General features: G+C 39.2%; 1 protein-coding gene across 1 annotated transcript in view; it reads right to left on the bottom strand.

Moving 5' to 3' along the window:
* UBE3C (ubiquitin protein ligase E3C) overlaps nt 1-17,499 on the bottom strand; it is a 77,838-nt gene extending 60,339 nt beyond the window's left edge. The window contains 6 exon segments of the mRNA XM_082499334.1: nt 649-810; nt 2,711-2,826; nt 3,585-3,731; nt 4,447-4,521; nt 7,298-7,351; nt 17,232-17,499. Coding sequence (XP_082355460.1) covers nt 649-810; nt 2,711-2,826; nt 3,585-3,731; nt 4,447-4,521; nt 7,298-7,351; nt 17,232-17,297 — 620 coding nt within the window. The 5' untranslated portion in view covers nt 17,298-17,499.
* Nucleotides 17,500-20,708: the final 3,209 nt, after the last annotated feature.

Below are 20,708 nucleotides of genomic sequence, written 5' to 3'. Positions count from 1 at the left end.
ATTTTTTTTTTTTTTTTCCACATTTCCATAGTAATAAAGTTTCAAGACAAAACATAATCTTGGTGACAACTACACAATTCATTAACTTTCAGCATGTTTGCACAGGTGTAACTGCAGTTTAGCAAACAGTTTTGCTGATGATGGTACAAGGGAAATAAAAGCTAATTCACCACCCACCATCTCTTTGCTAAGGTGTCTCCGGTGCTAGCAGGATGAAAAGGTAATGCCAATTTATGATAATAACATTAGCAGTTATAGAGAACAGTACCGCAAAACAACGCCCAACTTTTACACAATGAAAGCTTAGACCCAGCACAATACATGTGCATATGCGTAAACAGCTCCTCAAATAAAACTTCTGTTAGGTAATATCCACCTAGTCTCAAAATCTGTGGTAAAATTCTGTATAAGTAACTTGGTAGAATATTCAATTTATAAACAGAATTTCAGAAGAAATCAAACGGTAATTTCTCAAGCAATGATCTCATCACAAGCTAAATATCCATCTAATATATAGGTTAATGTATGCAGCACGTAATTCATTGTGTCTGTGGTAAAGGCAAAACACAATTAAACAACATGGTCTTCAGGTATTACTCATTCTGTTCAATTTTTGAGTATTTCCCAGAACTTACAGTTCCTAGCTACTCACCTTTTTGAATCATGTAGTGCAAAATTTGTTCAATTAATGATGTCACATAGCTGACATCTTGTAAAACAGGCAAATACGTATTCTCAGATGAAAATACCTCAAGCATTCTCATAGGAAGTGCAACATTCAGACTGTCATCATTGCAATTTTGCAATAGCCTAAAAACAAAATGAAAGCAAAATTATTTCACCACAGGCATATCCACAGCAATTTAAAAATAAAACTACCAAAAATACTTTCCACTTTCTCCTTACAATGACTTATTTCTACTTGGTTTCCAAGCGTTCTCAGTAGTTTTTTATTGGCACCTTTATAACAATAATTCCTGATTTTAGAGTTTCTATGAACATAGCACTCTCTCTTTAAATCCTACTAAATTCTTGCTTTCAATGACTTGACAGTTTGAAGGTCTACTGCATGAACCAGAAGGGAAGCAAAGAATAAGACATGTTTTTCCAACATGTCTTACTACCCATATTAAAAATGAAGTCATGAAAGCCCCAGAGCAATATGGGCTGGGAACAAACGCTGGAGAACGTCTTATGTATAACTAAAACAATATGTCCTTGATTACAGACTGAAATATAAAAAAATCTAACCATCCCCATCCTTTTAGCAAATTGCTTATGAAACAACTACCAGTAACCACAGAAATGGTGACTATTAAAAGTCTGTTTAGAATTAAAAGGATTTGTTAGTATGAGATGTATGTAGGCATAGTTGCCCTAACAATGTGCTTTTTTTTCCCAGCCATTCAGGAAGACAGGGACCTATCAGCAAAAGTTATTTTGACACCATAGCTAAGATATTTCACTAAAGAGAAAAAGTTACTCTGATGAGACCTTTTTTGCAGATGTAGCTGCAATCAAACCACCATTTTATGCTATGATATTACACAATCACCTTTTTTTCCATAGCATCAAAAGCTACAGCTTCCCATGAATCTGAATGTATCCCAGGAAAACACTTTTTTGGCTACCTGTCCCACTGCCTGTTTTCTGGGATTTGCAGAAAATTAAAATAGCTCAGAAAGCAAGTACAGACACCCATCATCATACTAGCAAGGTGAGGTTAGGAAGAGCTTCTTCCTCCATTCTTCCTATATGCATAGGCAGAACAGTTCTTCCACTCCTTTTGTTTTCCCACATCACCCAGTCAGGAAGGGAGAGTGTGAATACTAACAGAGCTGCATTTACAAAACCACAATTTCAACTGTAGTGAAAACATACAATTCAATCCAGTGATACCAGAGCTGTGTTCCACTGTATGTGGACTCTGAAGCCCCCTACCCAAGTCTTCTTTAGCATCTGGTGTCACTGTTTATTATACATACAGTATACACAGTTATAACAACACAGTTCAGTGACTTGAATGAAACAATTTTCTAAAAAAGCCTCAACACTAAAAGAAAAAAAAAAATATTTTAAAGCTCTGGAGAGTGTAACTCATTCCGATTAGTAATACGAGCAAATATATTGTTTTCTAATAATAGGCTTTAGCTGCCAGCTATTCAAGTCACCTTGATAGATTTACCTTCCTGCGATCCTCCCATGACAAATAATAAACGTACTGCCAAAGCCAGTAATGTAACTGCTTAACATGTCCCGAATTCAAAATAAAGCGTGCGGAAACACATCTTAAATATTATTTTTAAAATAAAATATATCCAAAGCATATCCTTGGAACATTAGTCTAACTCAGATAATAACCTCTAACCACTACCAGTTCCCAAGAAAACCTTCTAGTTTCCACAAATATTGTTAATGATACCACTATATGCTAAGAACTAACTTATGAAGTAAGTTAAGAACATACTTCAGCCTATCCCTAGGCAGAGCATCCCTTAAGCGCATGTTGAACTTGAAAGTCCATTCCATTGTTCTTACACAGGAACGAGCATCCTATACCATAGCCTACATATATATTTAACGTAAACAGTCTGCTCCATAAGATGAATTCATGTTTAATACTTCACCTGCTGCAAAAATAAACAAAAAAATGTCCTTACATAATTTCTGAACACTTTTTAGACAGTAGCATATAGAAAAAAGAATTTACCTGCAACACAGGCCCAACAGTCTTTTTATTTGGAATAAGCAAGTAAGTCTGTCTGGACCATCCAATTGCTTAACAAACTGAGAACTCTGTTTAATTAAATTCTGACACATCCATACCTGGGAAAAGATATGCACAGGTTTACTGTTTATAACAACAAGTTATATTATTTATTGCAACACAGATAGTTATATTTCAATGCTGGTTTGGATACCTTTGGAGGATGCACAAAAGAGAAAGTAAGCAACCGTGTTCAGCTGAGAAATAAAAAACTGTTACACAACAAACTACACGACTGCTAGTACTAAACTTTCAAAATTAAGACTGAATTACATTTACAAATAACTCTACTCTTGCAACAAATTTATCTGTTAATTTTGGGGGTTTAAGTAGCCATAATTCTTTAACATCCATTATTAATAAGCACTATGAATTATACTTACTAGTGCATTTGGGAAATTTGCAGTAACTTTGCAATTGATATGCCAGCATTATTGACCAATGAGAAAAAAAAACACAAAACAATAAAACACCACCATAGGAATGGCCAGAATGGAAAATATTGTTTAAAAATTAAATTCTAATAGAAGTACATTATTTTTAATAAATTACTGTGAATAATACACATAGGATTTTTCAAGGCTGCATTTCAGAGATTTTTGTGTGTGTGCGGGCACATATAAAAATCTAATTTTAAGCTATTCTGTCCAAACAAAAAACAGGAGAGTGCAGGGAGGCTAAAGCCAGAACTCTTAAATGAATTTACTGAACTGGTCAAAGCCTTTTTTGCATCCCTTCAAAATCTTTCAACTGAAAGTGTACTTTAAAAGTGCATGAAATAAAAGTACTACAGATCAAAGTATGTAATAGTACTCACCAAACGCTTAGAATCCTCATTCTGTCTATAGAAAAAGAGTAACTGACGAACTAAGAGAGTCAAATTAGCTCCATCAGCAGTGGAAAAGGTTCCTCCAGACTGAGCCAAATTAGCGCAGCGATCAAATTCACTTCTTTGGATAGAGTACTTAAAATAAAACATGTATCAATATATTAATAATGGTTATGACTTAAAACAGAGATGCAAAATTTTCAAAACCTCATTTCAGTTTCCCAAAGTGGTAGCAAAGCAGTAAAATGCACACAACACATATATGTTAAGGGATCAAAATATACACACAGTATCATAGTTAAGGCCGTAACTGTTTTCTGTAATTCAAAAAGTACACACTGCAACAAATTTTCGCTTTTCAAGTAAAGAATATCACAACAAACACTTTCATCTATTTCACTCAATAAATATTAGTAAACTTACAGATACAACCCTTTCTTAAAATAATCTACCCAACAGCAGCTTAGAAAGAACAACTTTTTGACTCAAACTACCACCTTAGTCATCTTGGGGAAAAAAAAACAAAAACAAAAACAAAAACAAAAACCTTGACTGATGTGTGAAAGCTGCTAATACCCAACTGTTTTTGTATACTTTATCAGCTCAAAAAAACACATTGCATAATCCTACTGAAGTCCACTTGAGTCACACACATGTTTTGCAGAACAAACACCCATCCACTAAAATACTGAGGTTCAAATGCAAATGTCAAGAGGGAAAAGGAACTTGCACTTTGTGAGCTCACACAATACTCAAAAAGGTGAAGATTTTTCAATGGAATTACTTGTTACTAGAAAGTCTCATTTTCAACAAAACTGTTTTACATCTTTATAAATAAATAAATACTTACTTGATGTTTTCTGTCTCTGTACCCTCTTACAAATGACTGGATTATTATTGCATTTTTCAGCCTCCGCCTTTCTTCCTGTAAAACAATGCAAGAAAATCAAAATCAATATTGTGGCACTGACTTTAATTTATACAATTTTATCAAATATATTTGTATTCAAAGGCTATTTTTTAAATGACAATTAAGCACTAATCATCAGTAAGATAAAGTGTTTGAAGGTTTGCATCCACTCTACATGAACCAGGGAGAAACCTGTTTATGTTTTTAAGTGCAAATTTATCATTAAGATATTGCAAAATGATTTTTAATACTCATAAGTATGCAATGCTACAGAAATCAAAATAAACACATTCGGATTTTATTAGACAAAGTCTTAATACTAAAACATTGAAGAATTCATCAAATTCAATGACACCATTCCTCTTTCTGCATAGATCAGCTAACACTGAAGACCTGCTTATTTGTTTCCATTCAAATAATAGATCAGTATTATGAGTCTGGTGCAGTTTAGACATGGGGAAAAAAACACAAACCACAAAAAAAAAAAAAAAAAGACCAAAACCAAAATAAACCCTAAGTTATGTGGAGACAGTACTGCTGTCAAAAGGAAAATGAGCCTTAATGCTTTAAGCCCAGGAGCACAATATGGAAATGAATAAAAATTCTTGCTCTCTCCTTCAAACCAGACATATAAAGTGAGTCACTTTATGATGTCTTCCTCAGTAGCTAGAAAGAGTATTTAAAATCATCCCTTTACAATGGCTCACTTTCTGGGGAACTGAAAGCTAGCTTGCTCAGGTACTATGGGAAGAGCACTCAGTGAGTCCCCTGACAACACCCCCAGCATATCCCATCGCAACAAGTATCTAAGGGAAGTGGCTACCATAATTAGGTTTCTAATAATGTCCATGTAGTTTCTTAGGGGATGAAAGAGGGAAGTAAATAAAGTAGTTTGTCATGAACCTAGAGCTATGAAGCAATGGTTGAGGAAGGGAAAGTAGGAAGATCAAGAGTAAAAATCAGAGAAGCCTGCTTTGAGAAGGGAAATTTTAACCTCATCAATCCTTGCACTATAATGAGCCCATAATTCTGCGGGCCACCAAGCAAAACAAACCACCACAATGTTTTTATAAATTTCATTAAAATACATTTGGGAAAGTTCACATAAACTTCAACTCACAAAAACCTGAACTTAACCTGAACTGGGCAGGGAAACACCAGATGAACTTGCTACTCAATGCTTCCCTTGGAAACCCCAATTCTGAAAGCAATTTCTCAAAATAAGCATATACTTGAAAGACTAATTACCTCTAGAACACAGACCAAAATCAGAATATTGATAGACCAAAGTGTATTTTTCTCTCCAAAGCATCTAATAGTAAAAGTGCAAAGTAGGGGGGCAAGCAGGAGAGAGTTTCAATTACAGAGAGACACCGCCTCCTCATAATCATAATGTAATGCTCAACTAAAAAGTAGCTATGCTCTCCTTTTCTCTAGATACAGGTTTTATCCTAGAATACATAATTGTGAATTGGTGACCCATAACTGCAAAGGTTTTAAGTCTGACGACACTGCTAAAATTCTGCTACAAGCATTTTTTTTAAAAGCCACAACTGATTTTATTCTCAGGAGTCATTCGTTTTGTAAAAATCCAATATATGTCAAAGAAAATCATTGTGTGTATGTGCGTACATATACAGATACAAGTATACAACTCTGCATCAGCTGTGAAGCTGACAGAATTAAGCAATGAATGGGTTATTTCCGTATACAGACAAAACTTTATGAAGCGCAAAAAACTTTTTGCATAGGTCTGTAAGGACTCACTGATCATTAATCTGATTCACAAAACAGCATTCTGAACTAACTGGTGAAGTGCTAGTAACTTCACACTTAAACCTGGTCCATAGTTACACATTCACGTTGGAAAGAAAAAAAGCTGTTACTGTCCTCAGAAACAGAGGAGCCACTGCAGAACCTGTATTTAATCTAGCAAGGGTCAAACGCATCTTTAAGGGGTAAACAGCTCTGTTTTCTTGATTAGCTAGCATGAAAACTACAGCTACATTTTTTTAAGAGCAAAAATGTTTCTACTCATAGCAGAAGAGAAAAAAATGACAAAATGAAGATACTAGCTTTAATTCCGTATTACTAAATTTTGATTTCACACTGCCATATACATTAACATTTTAAAACTGTTATTTTTCTTTTCAGTGCCTATTCCTCCTTTACATTATTCCAGACTGAATTATCTATGGCAGTAAACTTCAATCTCAAAGCAGTGTTAAGATTTTCTAGTCTCACATGTCAGCCTCACAACTGCTTCTCATTGCTCCTCAATTACCAGGTGATTTCAAAGAACTTCAGCATCCATTCAAGTATCATTGTTTCGATTCTACCTCCACAGAACCAAAGCACACACTGGGGAAGTGAATTGCTGAAGGTCACCCAAGAAACCATATCAGAACCAGAAAACAGTTTTCCGAGACCAACCCATAGTAAGACATTACGGGCAAGGCAAAAAAATACAATTTACTATCCAAATACCTGTCTTTTCTCAATAAAGACTAGATCAAATGAGCACCAAAATAAAAGGAAAAATTCCCTTTGCACCCAGTGCATGCCTAACCACCTTCTTTTGAGAAGAAGGTCACTTCTGGGAAGCACCTTAAAAGCAATCAAACAGTTTCTCAATTCTAGTATACTGGAAGACTACGTAGAACTTGCAAACTGAAACAAAACATTGCTGAACTAAAGTACTACTGCAGCAGAATAAAGTACTTTGGACTGTAAATGTTACTACATCAAAGAGAAATCCAGTGTGCATGCAAATGCTTACACTCTACTTTACCTCTCGTTTTCTCCTTTCTTCCTGAGTACGATGTAGGAGAGAAGCCTTTTCTTCCTATAAAACACAAATTAAGATATAATTGCATTTTCATTCAAAGGAATGATTCAAATGTGTTAATGATATTTAATCCAGACTTCACTTTGCAGATTGTTCATAATATGTAATACATAAAAAACAGGAGAAAAGTAAGTGTTAAACATTTTCCGCTCTTACAAATACTTGTTAACACAGCCCTCTCAAACGCACAGTAACGGAGGGAAGCTATGTAAAAAGAAAAGGGACAGGCAAACAGCAGCTAACTGTACTGATCCCTGTCCAGGTTTGTGTTCTCAGCATCCCAATAATCAAGGCAAACATCATCCATTTACAAACGAGGGAGCTGAAACATAATAGGGTCCCAATCCTACCAGGTAGTACCAAACACTTATCGAGTGTTTTCCTTGCTTGGAGTGTACGTAAGTCACTGGCCCAGGTGCGTACAGCAAGTTATGGCATGTTCAAAGTAATCACATACTGTTCCAAATCCCCATGCTTTTAATCCAACTTGCAAAAAAGCATTAAGCTCTTATATTTACTTATCCTTTTCCTCTAAATTGTCCAAAAAAAGATGTCAAAACAGACCTATGTAACATAAATGGTAGGAATTTTTTTCTTTTAAAATTTTGACCTCTTCACCTAAACTAAGGCTACAAACCGAAACTTTCAGGACAGTGATTTTTCCAACAGAGAAAAAGTAAAGAACACTAAAGTATTCATGAGGCCTCTAAAAACCAATACCATTACAATAGAAAATCTCTGCATTAGCTTTTAAACCAAAATCTTAAATCAGTACACATAGATTACAAAATATAAACAAAGCTTTATTTGCAAGAATCTCTTATTGGATGGTTCTATGTAGTTTCCAGTGAAATATGGAAAAGAATTCCTTTTTGATGCAGAGTATTCAGCTCCCACTGCAGACAATTAGAGTTGAAAGTACCCTGGCACCTTCCCAAATCCAGTCTAAAATAGACAATACATTCAAGGAAACTATTATCTTTTTCTGCTTCTCCTACACATATAACAACTTCCTTTTTCACCCTATGCCCTTACTAGTCTAGAGAAGTTAAGAAATAAAATACACTCAAGCTGAAAATGTATTATAGCAAAATAAATTTGAAGTTGGCAAACAAATGTTTATAAACTATCTAACCACATCTCAAACAACTGTGCTGGAATATTTTCAACGTCTACATGCAGATACAAAAACTTCTTTTTTGGAATTACAAAGGAAGCAAGGTCACGATTCTCCTAGTTTCATTAGGATAGAAAAATACTTTAACACAGACCACCAAGAGAGAATGAAAAACGAAAAACATAGATGCAAAAAATGAATTTGAAATTAGGTTTGTATTTCAGATCATTTGTTAGAGCAAGCATAAAGAAAAAAAATCCCACAAGAAGGTTAACCATCTTTTCCTCTAAAGACAGTATTTATGTCCAAAGACACCACTAACTACAGCTATTGCCCTCTAAAGACAGGCTTTTTTCCATGTGTTAAATACAGTATAAACAAAGCATAACAAAATCCGTACATAAGATGATGTATCTCCACTCAAGCAACAGGCACAAATTCTTACCGCACATATACAAAAAAGACAACATAATGTATAAAATTAAGAAATAACCAACAGATGGCTTAAAGTTTCAGGACTCTTTTTTAATAGATTACTTATTTTCTAACAGCTGGTACCCGATGCTTTGCAGAAGTTAGTAAAATGTTCCTTTCTATTTAGAAGTGATCACAGAGACATCTCATCAACCTGCTTTGGGAAGTTTCACTCTGCAAGCAGCACTATGTAGACAGAATTTCTGCTTAGAAGCAATGTTGCTAAAGTTGTCCCTACACTTCAGAACAGTTACTAGTCAGTGTCACATACTGAGTATTTGTAAAGAAAAACACCAACTTCTTAAGGTATAAATTAAAGACAATAGAGAAACTATCTTAAGATAGTAAGTACATCCAAACTTTAAAAAATGATTACAGGTTAAATAATACTGTTGTCCACAAGACACACATAGATGAGAAACATAAAGGAATGGAATCACAACTATGATTACAGAATATATTTAAACTAAATGCAAGAAAAATGTATCTCCTTCAGAGTTATTCAACCCAACTGGAATACTTTTTAATTTCTGAGAGGACAGTGTAACAGTAAATATGCAACAGAAAATAAACCTGCTGTGGGAAAGAGATGAAAATAACTATGAAATAATCTTCTTTGCCTACAAAGGGCATTCTAACAAATTTCTTAAAGACAGCTAACTGCACGGTCATCTCTGAAACCCTCCCTGCCTTGCCCCTTAATCAGAACAGTGAAAAAGACCTAAACTCTATAGCTCTTGCTCTGTGGCTGGTTGTGAACGACAATGGCATTACGGTAAGTGATGTACATTTGACAACCCCCACCTATATGGTCACGTGACTGCTGGCAGCTACAGCCGCTGCTCCACCCCCAGAGTACCGTTCCACATAACTTCCAAAGATCACACCTAGCTCATTCCTACTCCCCATCTTCCTTGCCTCGCTTCTGTGATGGTCATGGTATCTTCTTTCTTCACTCGCCAGATGTCAGCTATCACGTCTACCTATCAAGGTAGGCAGGCAGACATTTTAGGGGGAATGAAGCATCAGCTTGTCTTATTCCTTCAACCCTAGCTCAAAAGGAGTGAAAAGCTATTTACTGAACCAAATTCCCCACACTTTCTGTGATGTAGTCTCCTTTCTTCAGGAGCTTGACCTCTGAAGCACAGAACTAGGAATACGCTGTGTGTTTCACACCATGTTCAGTATATCACTAGCAGTGCCATTCCTGTCTGCTCCTGAAGATATTGGCACAGACAACCAACCTCAGGCTCTAGCACGCAAGCTGCAGGACCATGAAACACCCAATTTGAGAAGTTTTCCTCACCAAATATGTGAGGCATGACACAAAGAAACAAGAAAGCAAAGAAAGAGTATGTGACAGCAAAACACAATGTGACATGGATGATGACTCAGTGCGTAAGACAGGAGGGGGAAAGAGGTGAAAACAAGGAAGCAGATGGAGGACAGTATACCGAAAGGAAAGCTTGTGACTACCATGAAAGAAATGTTAATTTATACATCAGGATAAAACTGCTATGTACTGTATTATTCATCACAGCAAAGTCCAAAGTCGCACCACTGCTTTAACAGACCAGTTGATGAGAACAGCCGCATCCAACAGTGTAACAATGTCAACGTCAGTGCTTCAAAAACTCCAATCAAATATATAATGAAAAAAAATTAAAACTGCTTTCCTGTCCTCATTTTGCTGAAATATGCTATTTTGCTGCAGAAGTATGTTTACACAACTCCCAGCCTTTACATATCCTAGACAAAGACTGAATAACATAAATAAATAAATGAAATACAATTCTTTTTGTCCTGCATTTTGACACCTTGCATTGAGACAGTTAATAAATTTTCAGCCCTCTTCGCTCAAAATTCAGGTTCAGGGAAAAACAAAAATATACATAATTTTTTTTTTTTTTCAAATACTCCAAGTATTTGTTGACTTTTTAAAATCTGAAATTGAACACTCCTGGACAGTCATGTTAATCTAACCATCTTAGCTCCATGTGAGTAAATTTAAAACCTCAATATGCTCGATGCAAAGGTGAAACTGAGTAATTATTTTCAGGTATTGTCTAAACAGTGAGCACATTTAAAAAAGAAGAACAAAAATACATTGACACAAAAACGTAAATATTAACAAATGTTTGAGATTTATTTATAATCACCCACAGGGCTTTATTTTCTTTCTTTAGTTGAGAATGCTATTCCATTTAACATTACAACAGACCATGCAAAGTACAAGGCATGACTTCCAGGAAATTTTCACGGAAAAACAAACAAGCACTTGATCTTTTAACTTTTAGGGACAATTATAAAATCTTGTATGGTTTTAATCTACAAAACGCAGGTACTTGCATTTTTTTTCCTTAGAATGAGGAACATGACTTTTCAGCTGAATTTAGCTTGAACCACAGAAGCATCAATAACAACTCCCAAAGCAAATTAAGTAACCTAAGCAATTTATAGAATAAAATTCCTTTCAACACAAGTATTTAGTAAGTCCAACAAATAAAAGGAAGACTTTGTAGCATCTATTTGTAGAGAACAAATGTGCATGCTGGGAGACATCTCCCTCCAAAGTGGTTCTTAACAATGTTTCTAGTTCCCAACATTATTTTAGACAAGATAAACTCCACTTCAATTGGCTTTTCTGAATATTAAATTAGCATTTTAGAAGGCTCACAATGTCTTGAACTGAACGTCAACAATTTAAATTCCACTGGACATACTGCTCAGCCAGCCTGAGTAAAACATGTTCAGCAGCTTAAAAAATTCTGCTTTAGAACAGTTTGTGACTCTACATATAAACTTAATCATGATGTAAATAATCACAGATATGAAGAGAAGACCATCTTCCAGAAAAAGGTATTTTGAAGTACTTGTAATATGCTCAGGAAGAGGCATTTGGCCAGGGAAAGCCAGGCCTCACTGAAATCAGTGTCACAGTGCTTGCTAGAAAACACCTCAGCATTTTAGCTCAAATTTTACTGCAGGATGTACGGAGTACCTGGAAACCCCTTTGTCAGGGTAACTACAAAGCCACGCACAGTGGAAATTGGAATTGACTGGAGGCTCTAGAGGCCAAATGAAAGGCAAACAAGTCGCTCTTAAATTTACTCTCAAGTTTGCCTGTAGTATGTCTATTATACACATCATTGTAGTTGAGTGGCCTTTCAATTTCTCAGAAACAAGCAGGAAAAAAAAAAAATCTATAGAAGCAGAAATTTTTGTTATGAATTTGAAAAAATAGCACATAACTGAAAATAACAATGTAATCACTGTTGTCAGCTAAATGCAAGTCCATCATTCATAGCTTCCTTTCAAATAAGGAGAATTTTAGATGTCACCAACAGGAAAAAAATCCATAAGAATCTAGTATGCGTTTAATTGTATAGTTTCCTACTGACAGACAGTCATTATTTTACAACATGATGGTCTTATCGTATTTCCACACCATAGATCTGAAATTCAAAGAGTATTTCAAGACTTAGGCTTTGACATGTCAATGTTCTGGACAAAACACCTTCTGACTCAGAATGAGGTATGTTCTTACATAAGGATTTATGCAATGTGCCTTATGGGGCAAAGGTCTTATGGAGCAAAGCAGTGCAATTCTTTCCCACCATTCAAATATAAATTGTAAATTTGTAATTGTAACCTAGAAATCCTATACTATAAGTCCCAAGCATGATTTCATTTCCATTGTGGCCTGGTGTAGGTTCAAATAAGATATAATAAAACAGTAATTCTTCCTTCCTGAAATTATTAACAACTTTCTTCAAACAATCAGTAAGACAGAAAGAAAACTACTTTTTAAGTCTGTTCCATCATTGTTTAAATCCTACAGAAATCTATCACCATAAGCAATGCCAGCCTGTGCAGATCCCTCCATATACTTACAGCCTACGGTTTTCAAACCATTATTTTCATTCCACGAGAAGTTACTTCAGGCGTAGAATACAGAAAACAAAGAGCTAACAAAGGTCTTCTGGAGTTCCACCTGGGCACTTCCAGCTGAGAGCTGGGGTGGGGGGGGAAGTGAAATATACAGGAATCTAATGCTAAACGTTATGCTATTAATTTAAGAAAGTGTATCAGTAAATACTAAAATAAAATATAAGCCAATATTGTAAACTGAAGACCTTTAATTATTAAAAATGTCCTATTAAAAGAAATTAAAGAGACTTTCTAAACTACAGATGGAGTCATCACTATTTGTTCATTAGTAATTTTCCATGTCTTCCACAAAAACAAAAACCAGAAAGAAACTCACTGAAGTTGGTTTCACTTTCACTTTCATGACAGTGCTAACTCATTTGTATTCCTGAAAAGGAAGATTTTTTAAATTATGTATGAGATGTTTTAAAAAGTACTCTATTTCAAACAGTTTGGGGATTTATGAAAACATGTTTTAGATACCTCAAGTGATACTCGAAATTTGACTTAGTAATATTCATTTAACCGTTTTTCCTGCTAAAGGCTTACAAGATGTCATTAATACATTTCACAACCTAAACAAATAATTTGAAGCTACAGAGCTCCTTGTACAACTCAGCAAAGGCACAGGGATCTCCCTGCACGGATGTACTAAAGGACTGGCACCTCATATTTTTCTTAACGCTGATAAAATTAACGAAGGAAAACTAGGCCTGACTGTACCAAATCAAGCTGACATGGTTAAACAGATTCTGCACTACGCCACCAAAAGTCCAATTTCATGATAAAATTATTGAAACCTGCCAGCAGTCACCAGAAGGCATGGCAACACTCCACCCTGAAGAAATATGCTCACTATATGGGGCACAAAGGACAAGGTGGGAACCACCCAGGTGAAGGACCATCTGTTTCAGTTCACTGCACAGTTAGACTGGGCTAGCGCAATCTCAACTGCATCCCAAACCAACTCTTCAGACGCCCCTCTTTTTTCCTGCCTGACACACCACAAAAATTCTGCAGCCACAGCCTTTCAGGCAACAATTACTGTCCTATACAGAAAGCTCATGAGTAATTCAAGATGTTCCTGTACTGGACTCCAATAACAGTATTCATTTTTGGAGACTACTTTACTTCAGAAGTAAAATAAAATATGTTTTGCCAGTTATAATTAAAACTTAATCTGAAATTAACTTTTGAAGAACCTCATAAAGTAGGGAATCATGTTTTAGCAGTGACAATAAGCACCCCCAAAAATTAAAAAAAAAAAACAACACAAAAATTAACTTATCACATTGTAAATAACACACAGTAGCAATACCTTCAAGCAAATAGACAACTAATGCAAATTGTCCAAATGAATCAAGCAGATTTTTGAAAGCAGATATGGAGGGAGAAGTCCAAACACTGACAATACCACCTAGATTTTTATACTTAATGTTAAAATAATGTTCTCAAAGAATCAGTGAACCAGGATAGTAATTTTGAGAACATTAATTTTGTGACCCGGAATTTTAACAAAAATAAGTGATACTTAAAGACTACTTTTTTGGCAAAAGGTTTGGTTGGACTGAAATGCCTCTCTACACCATTGCTAATTCAGACTAGTATAACACACATGAACATAAAATGCAAACACTGCTAAAAACAGACCTGAAGGTCTCTGCTTTTATCATTCAAAAACGCCATAAATGCTAGTGGTGAAAAAGCACACTAGATTCAGTAGCTTTCTAAACACCACAATGCCACAAGTCCCCAACTACGTTTCTATCATTGTGCCTACACCAATAGGACTCTTCATGGAATCACAGAATCATTTAGGTTGGAAAAGACCTTTAAGATCATCAAGTCCAACCATAAACCTAGCACTACCAAGTCCACCACTAAACCATGATCTTAAGCACCACATCTATGAGGCCTGAGGAAACACTGCAGACGGACATGGCGATGTCAGACAGGGTATCAACACATATGACCCATGACCAAGATGGTTATTGTTTGCAGTTATATTAGCAAAACAACTCTTTTAATAGTCAGGTTTGCTGACAGTTTATTTTGGTATAGCTGTACCCACATTAGGAAGATCACTGGCATCTTTAACACTGACTATCTCCTCAAACTGGAGCCCCTGTTTTCATACTGGGAGGGTTTTGCTAACATAGCTATACAGGTACAACATTTGGGAAACTTCCCCAAATTGGGTAGAGACTTATTCTCAGCATTAAGCATCCTGCATACAGATTCCACCAGTATCTCTGAGTTGTGCTTTATTCCACCAAAGGAACCAAAACAGGCAGTACTAGGCATTGAGCTAACTAATAGAGCGTCACAGAGGAACTACACTGTATCTTCCTAAAATTATACACATTGGGGAGGGCTAGGGGATTTGTAAGTGAAAAAAAAAAGTCTTTTTTCCATGTGCACAAAAAGCTGAAAGGAAACATTTTACAATTCAGCCTTCTGTAAAACTAAAGCCTATAGGTGTGAGAAACACAATCACAAGAAGCCTGTGACACGAGATAGCAAGCAGCTCATGGAACTCACATAAGCACTTGCCACACCAATCCCTGCTATAGTATGTCTACATTAAAGTTCAGGCAAATTGCATTTTTAGAAGTAATTCTTAGTACTGCTTAAATAAATTCTTTTATTAGCGCTGTGCATAGTTTCTGAAAATAAGCAGCTATTTCAAGGGCATTCTATGATGTCCATATAACCACGATGCCCAAAACTGCGACTAACTCATTTGCATTGATACAGCACAAGCAGTTCAGCACACCAGTGTAAAAATCACGAAATCTGTGGATCAGTCAGTATCAATCTGATCATGAAATACAACCTCTGTATTGGACAGAGTGAAGGTTACGCATCAATTTCAGTTTCCACTTCCTTCACCTTTTAATATTTGCCCTTGGAAATTTCTACCTGTATAATATTAATATATTTGTCCCATGTGAATAAAATAGACAGAATTCTGCTGAATTTTCATGAAGAAATCAGGTGTGAAAGAAGGTATTATGACAGTTGTTTACTTCTGTAGAAGGAAACAAGTTCTGCAAGTAACACTATTAGCAAGTCAGTGTCAAAAGTTGCAAAGTACCAGAAGTGTACAGGTAAGGACCAGGGAATGTTCTGCCAATTTATGTAATGCATTCTGTAATGCCATTTTATGTAGCCTAATGAAGAGAAATGTCTTAGGATAAATAGAAGAAGCTTCAGATGAAAAGCTGCACAATTTAAATACAGTTCTGTTACACATTCTCTTTAATAAACTATGTAAGACAACACCCCAAAATGCAAACTTCACTATGATTTTAATATCACATAGTGCAGTATTTTAGCTCGTTTCCTAACTATACTGCCAAACCTTAAAAGTTTCAGAGAACCGAACTTGCTTACAGTGCACAATAACAAAAACTTAAGGCTTATTTTTACCCCTATTAAGATTCAAAAATGCTAATGGAAACACTCATTAGCTTCCTACACAATCAAATCCAATGACAACATGGGGAATCGGTGTTTTAGCAGCGAATTAAAGTGACCCTTACAAATCAGGCCACTTCTAAAAACACTTTGCCCTTTCTCTTGTTCTTCGGCAGTTCTATGCCCTTCAGTGCTTGACTAAACGTTTGACTACTCTGTCCAATCAGCAAGACCTAAATAAACCACTTCGCTTTTTTCCCCATCAACAAATACAAGGAGATTCAATGAGCTGGTACAGCAGACAATTAACTGCTACTCACCCTATACACGACAAATTGACCGAACGTAAACGTGACATGAGGGAAGCTAAACCCTCAGCCCCCCCCTCAGGTGGATGAAGCCCCCCCCCCCCCCCCCCCCCCGCCATTCGCATCCATCTCCAGTTACGTCGGGCTGTCGTTCCCCCCAGCCCGGCGGGACCCCCCGGGGCTCTCCCTTCGGAGAGATGGCAAGAAGTCTCCCCCCCACCTCCCGGCAGCCCCGCAGACCGACCCAGGGGCTCCCAGCCACAACAAGCCGGATTCCGTGCAGGGGGGGGGGGGGGGGGGGGGGGGACACGAGCTACGGAGACGTTTCCTCGCTTCCCACAATTCTTACTACACTACAAGCCCGGGAGGGGGTGTGTGGCCTGATTTAATTAAAAAAAAAAAAAAGGGGGGGGGGGACGACGGGACGACACACCACCACAAACAACACAGAGCCAGGGAGATCAGAGATAAACACATCATCAGGAGGGGAGGATTCTTCCCCTCTTGTTAAACCTTAGTCATAGCCGCCCCCATTTTTCAAGGCCCAACGGTAAAAATAACGTTAATACAAATCGGGGGACGAGGGAAACCGACACAGACGCGTAGACAGACAGGCGCCGTTCCTTACCTTCCTACTCGCTCCTCCGAGAGACACCTTGGGCCTTGTTTTGAAATCCCCTTCAAAGCTAAACATGTTTACAGCTTATCCCATCTAGAGCGGGGTCCGGCCCCCCGAGCTGACCCCGCCGAGGGGGCGCCGGCCGGTCGGGCAGAGGCGAACGGAGGGGCCGCCGCCGACCCCGGGGAGGCACAAATCCCCTGGGCTGGCAGCCTGCGGTCCGTCCGCCCGCCGCCGGCGAGCCCCGCCGCCCGCCCCCCCCCCGCGGGGCTGCTCCCCTCACGGCGGCCCGGCTTCCCTTCCCTTCCCTTCTCTTCTCTTCTCCCCCCCACCCCCCGCCTCCCCCGCCTTCCCTTCCCCGCCCCGCGGCCTTCGCTTCCCCGGTCGCCCCCTTTCTGACCGGCGGCGACGGCTGAGTGTAGTGGGAGGGAAAAGGAGGAGGAGAAGGGAGGGAGCGGAGGAGGGGGCTGCTTCACTTGCACTGGGGGAGCAGCCGGCTGTGGAAAGAAGATGGCCGCCGCCCGCAGCCTCCCCGGCGCGCTCCCGACGACCGGGCGCGGCGGCGCGCCCGCCGCCCGCAGCCGCCGGGACCGCGCGGCCCACGCGCGCGCGCGCGCCGCCCCGCCGTCCCCCGCCAAGCCGCGCTTCGGGTCTCCGCGGCGGAGGGTCGGCGCCGCCTCACCTCTGCCGCCCTCCCCGCCAGCCCCGCCGAGCCCTCACCCTCTGCCTCCCCGCTTCCCGGGCTTAACGACTGCGTTGTTCCCCCGGCCCGTCGGAGCCAGCTGTCACGCAGCACTGTCCGGTGTCCGATTCGGCCCGACGGCGGCTGTTCCGTGTAAAACTTCTTCCCCGTGGGTGTCGGGCAGCGTGTGGAGCTGGACTCGCAGCCGCCGCACCGGGTGGGCCGCCGTGAGGAGAGGGCCGAGCTGAGGGTCCCGCTGGGGCCTGGTGCGGCGCTGCCTTCCTCAGCCTCGGTGCTGCCGACACCACCTCGTCTGTGTGTCATGAACAGCAAACAGAGGCAAAAACCGCAAAATATTTGTGCTTGTAACAAATTCTCATATAATGTAATTTGTCCTTTTCATAGAATAAGGATATGACAGACGTTACCTCGTTGCAAAGACGTCGTGGCCAGTCTGAGAGCCGGGCACTGGACACCCAACCGTGGCCTCGAGCTCACACCGCTGTGAAAATCCATTCTAGAAAGTTCCTGGTGCGAGCAGGGTCTGCACGGGACCGGGGCCTCGGTGAAGAGCGGAGAGCGAAATGGGCTGCAATAGAAAAGCAACAGACCTGAAGGGTTGAAACTACACCTGAGACGCCTTTATTTTATATTTCTGAGCCTGTTCTCCGTTTTTCAGCGCTGTGGTTGCATCCTTCAAATAGAGCGGTGATACGGCTGACAGCAATAACAAAAAGCAGTTATTCAGTCTGCAGCTATGAGGTGCTAAATAAATATATGTGGCCAACTCCAGCTTTCATTTCCTTTGGTGGAAATGTGATTGAGCTTTAACTCGTGAATTCTCACATCGGCGTATCACAACAAACAAATGGCAAGGATCCGTGTCAGGAGACAACGTGCGTGCTTCAGAGCTCTTTCGTACAGAGAAGACAATGCCATTTAGCTGTTGCCAAGCTGAGTGACAAATGCTTGTTGAGATTTCTTTGGATGTGGGTGATTCAGAAGAGTCTAAATTTTAAAATTTCAGACTTTTCATAAGGGAACAAGTGCTTGGCAAGATTTCATTAGCCCTGCCCGAGATAACATAGTTTCAGTATAACCAAGTTTGGCCTCCTATAAATACTGTTTACAAATGCAGTTGAGGTTTAGGGCATTGTGAAATACCATGTCAAATGTTCATTCATAGTTTCAGCACGTTGCATTGCTGATGCAATATCACACCGCTCTATATGGGAGCAGTAGCAGGGTTTTTTTTTCCACGCATGACAGCATTCTTTTCAAGTGGACTTAAGTGTTGATAAATTTTGTAAGGCTCATACGGAAAATGACTAGTATAGGTGTCCCTGGCAGTTAACTCATTGGTTTTCATTAGCGCAAAAGCAAACTGAGGTCAAGAGTTGGTACCAAATTTTTTATCAGTAGCGAAGCCAACTTAGGGATTCAATCCCTCCTCATGTGAGAAGCCAAAGAAATGTGATACTGCAGAGGGCAGGGTTTCTATGAAGTAGTTTTTGGACCAATGCATGTTTGACAGGTTCCAGCTCCAATGTCAGAAGGACACCAGATCCTCTGCTGACCCTGGCAGTTACCTTCTGAAGGAGTAGTTGGTAAATGACATGGGGCCAACTGATGAATGTTTGTCTGAGAAGCCTTAGTGATTTGCATGTGCCCCTAGAGGCCACTCTAAGTGTAATTTTATTAAATGAAAACTTACATAACAGAATAAACTGAGTGTTTGTATCTCGAATACAGTGAATTTATGGAAGCATAAAAGAAACTGTAAATGTGTTTTATTTTTATATTATTTTTTAGGACAAAATATACATTTATATCACAGTGGAGAAAATACACAAAAGTTGGAAAACTCAGTGTCACTTAGTCAAAAAGTCAAAGTGGAGACTGGTTTCATGTTCTCAGGGAGCAGCAAGAGCAGGGCAGCTCCATGAAAGAAGACGAGTGGACACCAAGCACGGCCCCAGCACAGGCCATGCCCTCTCCTGTCAGGGCATAATCCCACAACATCCAAACACAGTGGGCAGATCCCAGCAGTGGTTACAGGGTCCGCCGGCAGCCCCAGGTAGTGCGAGGGGATGAGTCCGGAGGATGCAGCCGTGAGCAGCAGAAGACAGTGCTAGGACATAGGTCCAAGGTCCGTCCAGGAGGCAGGGCTGGGGACAGGGCTGGGGACAGGTACGCCTGTGCTCAGATGGACCGACGAGCACTGGGGTGAGTGAGTGGGGGTCCCGACTGAAGCTCTTCAGGGCAATAAAGTCCTGTCAGTGCATTCAGAGCCCTGACATACATATACTGCAGGACTATTGCTCTTGCATCCATGCCTGTGTTAACACTCACATGCCTCACCTGCTGCGATGAAGTTACCTCCATACGCATAGCTCCATACGCTCCATACGCATAGCTCCATCTTCCTCATCTCCTTATTGCACATTCCATGAGATTTTTTGCTTTCTCCTAACCACAGTTCTCTGCCTCTTGATTGTTCCTTTTCCCCTCTGCAGCCATATGTACACATTGCTTCCAGGTACAGCTGGACTGCAGAAGTCCAATTGTTCATCAGACTGCAGACTATTAAAAAGATGTCATTACTCAACATTTTCTTCACTCTCCACAATCAATATCAATCCTTTCTACCTTTTATTTGAAATTGGGTATGTGGGGCCATTTTGTCTGTATATGTAAGGATCACCAATGACAAGTATTCCGTTTTCCAAGAAAATTAGTTTATTTTATTTTCAGTATATCTGTTAATAAACAAAGAAGACTGTGAGTGTGGATGCCCTGGGGAA

Source organism: Vanellus vanellus, assembly GCF_965231255.1.
Source record: "Vanellus vanellus genome assembly, chromosome: 2".
Taxonomy (NCBI): Eukaryota; Metazoa; Chordata; class Aves; order Charadriiformes; family Charadriidae; genus Vanellus; species Vanellus vanellus.
This window is presented reverse-complemented; position numbering and strand designations above follow the sequence as displayed.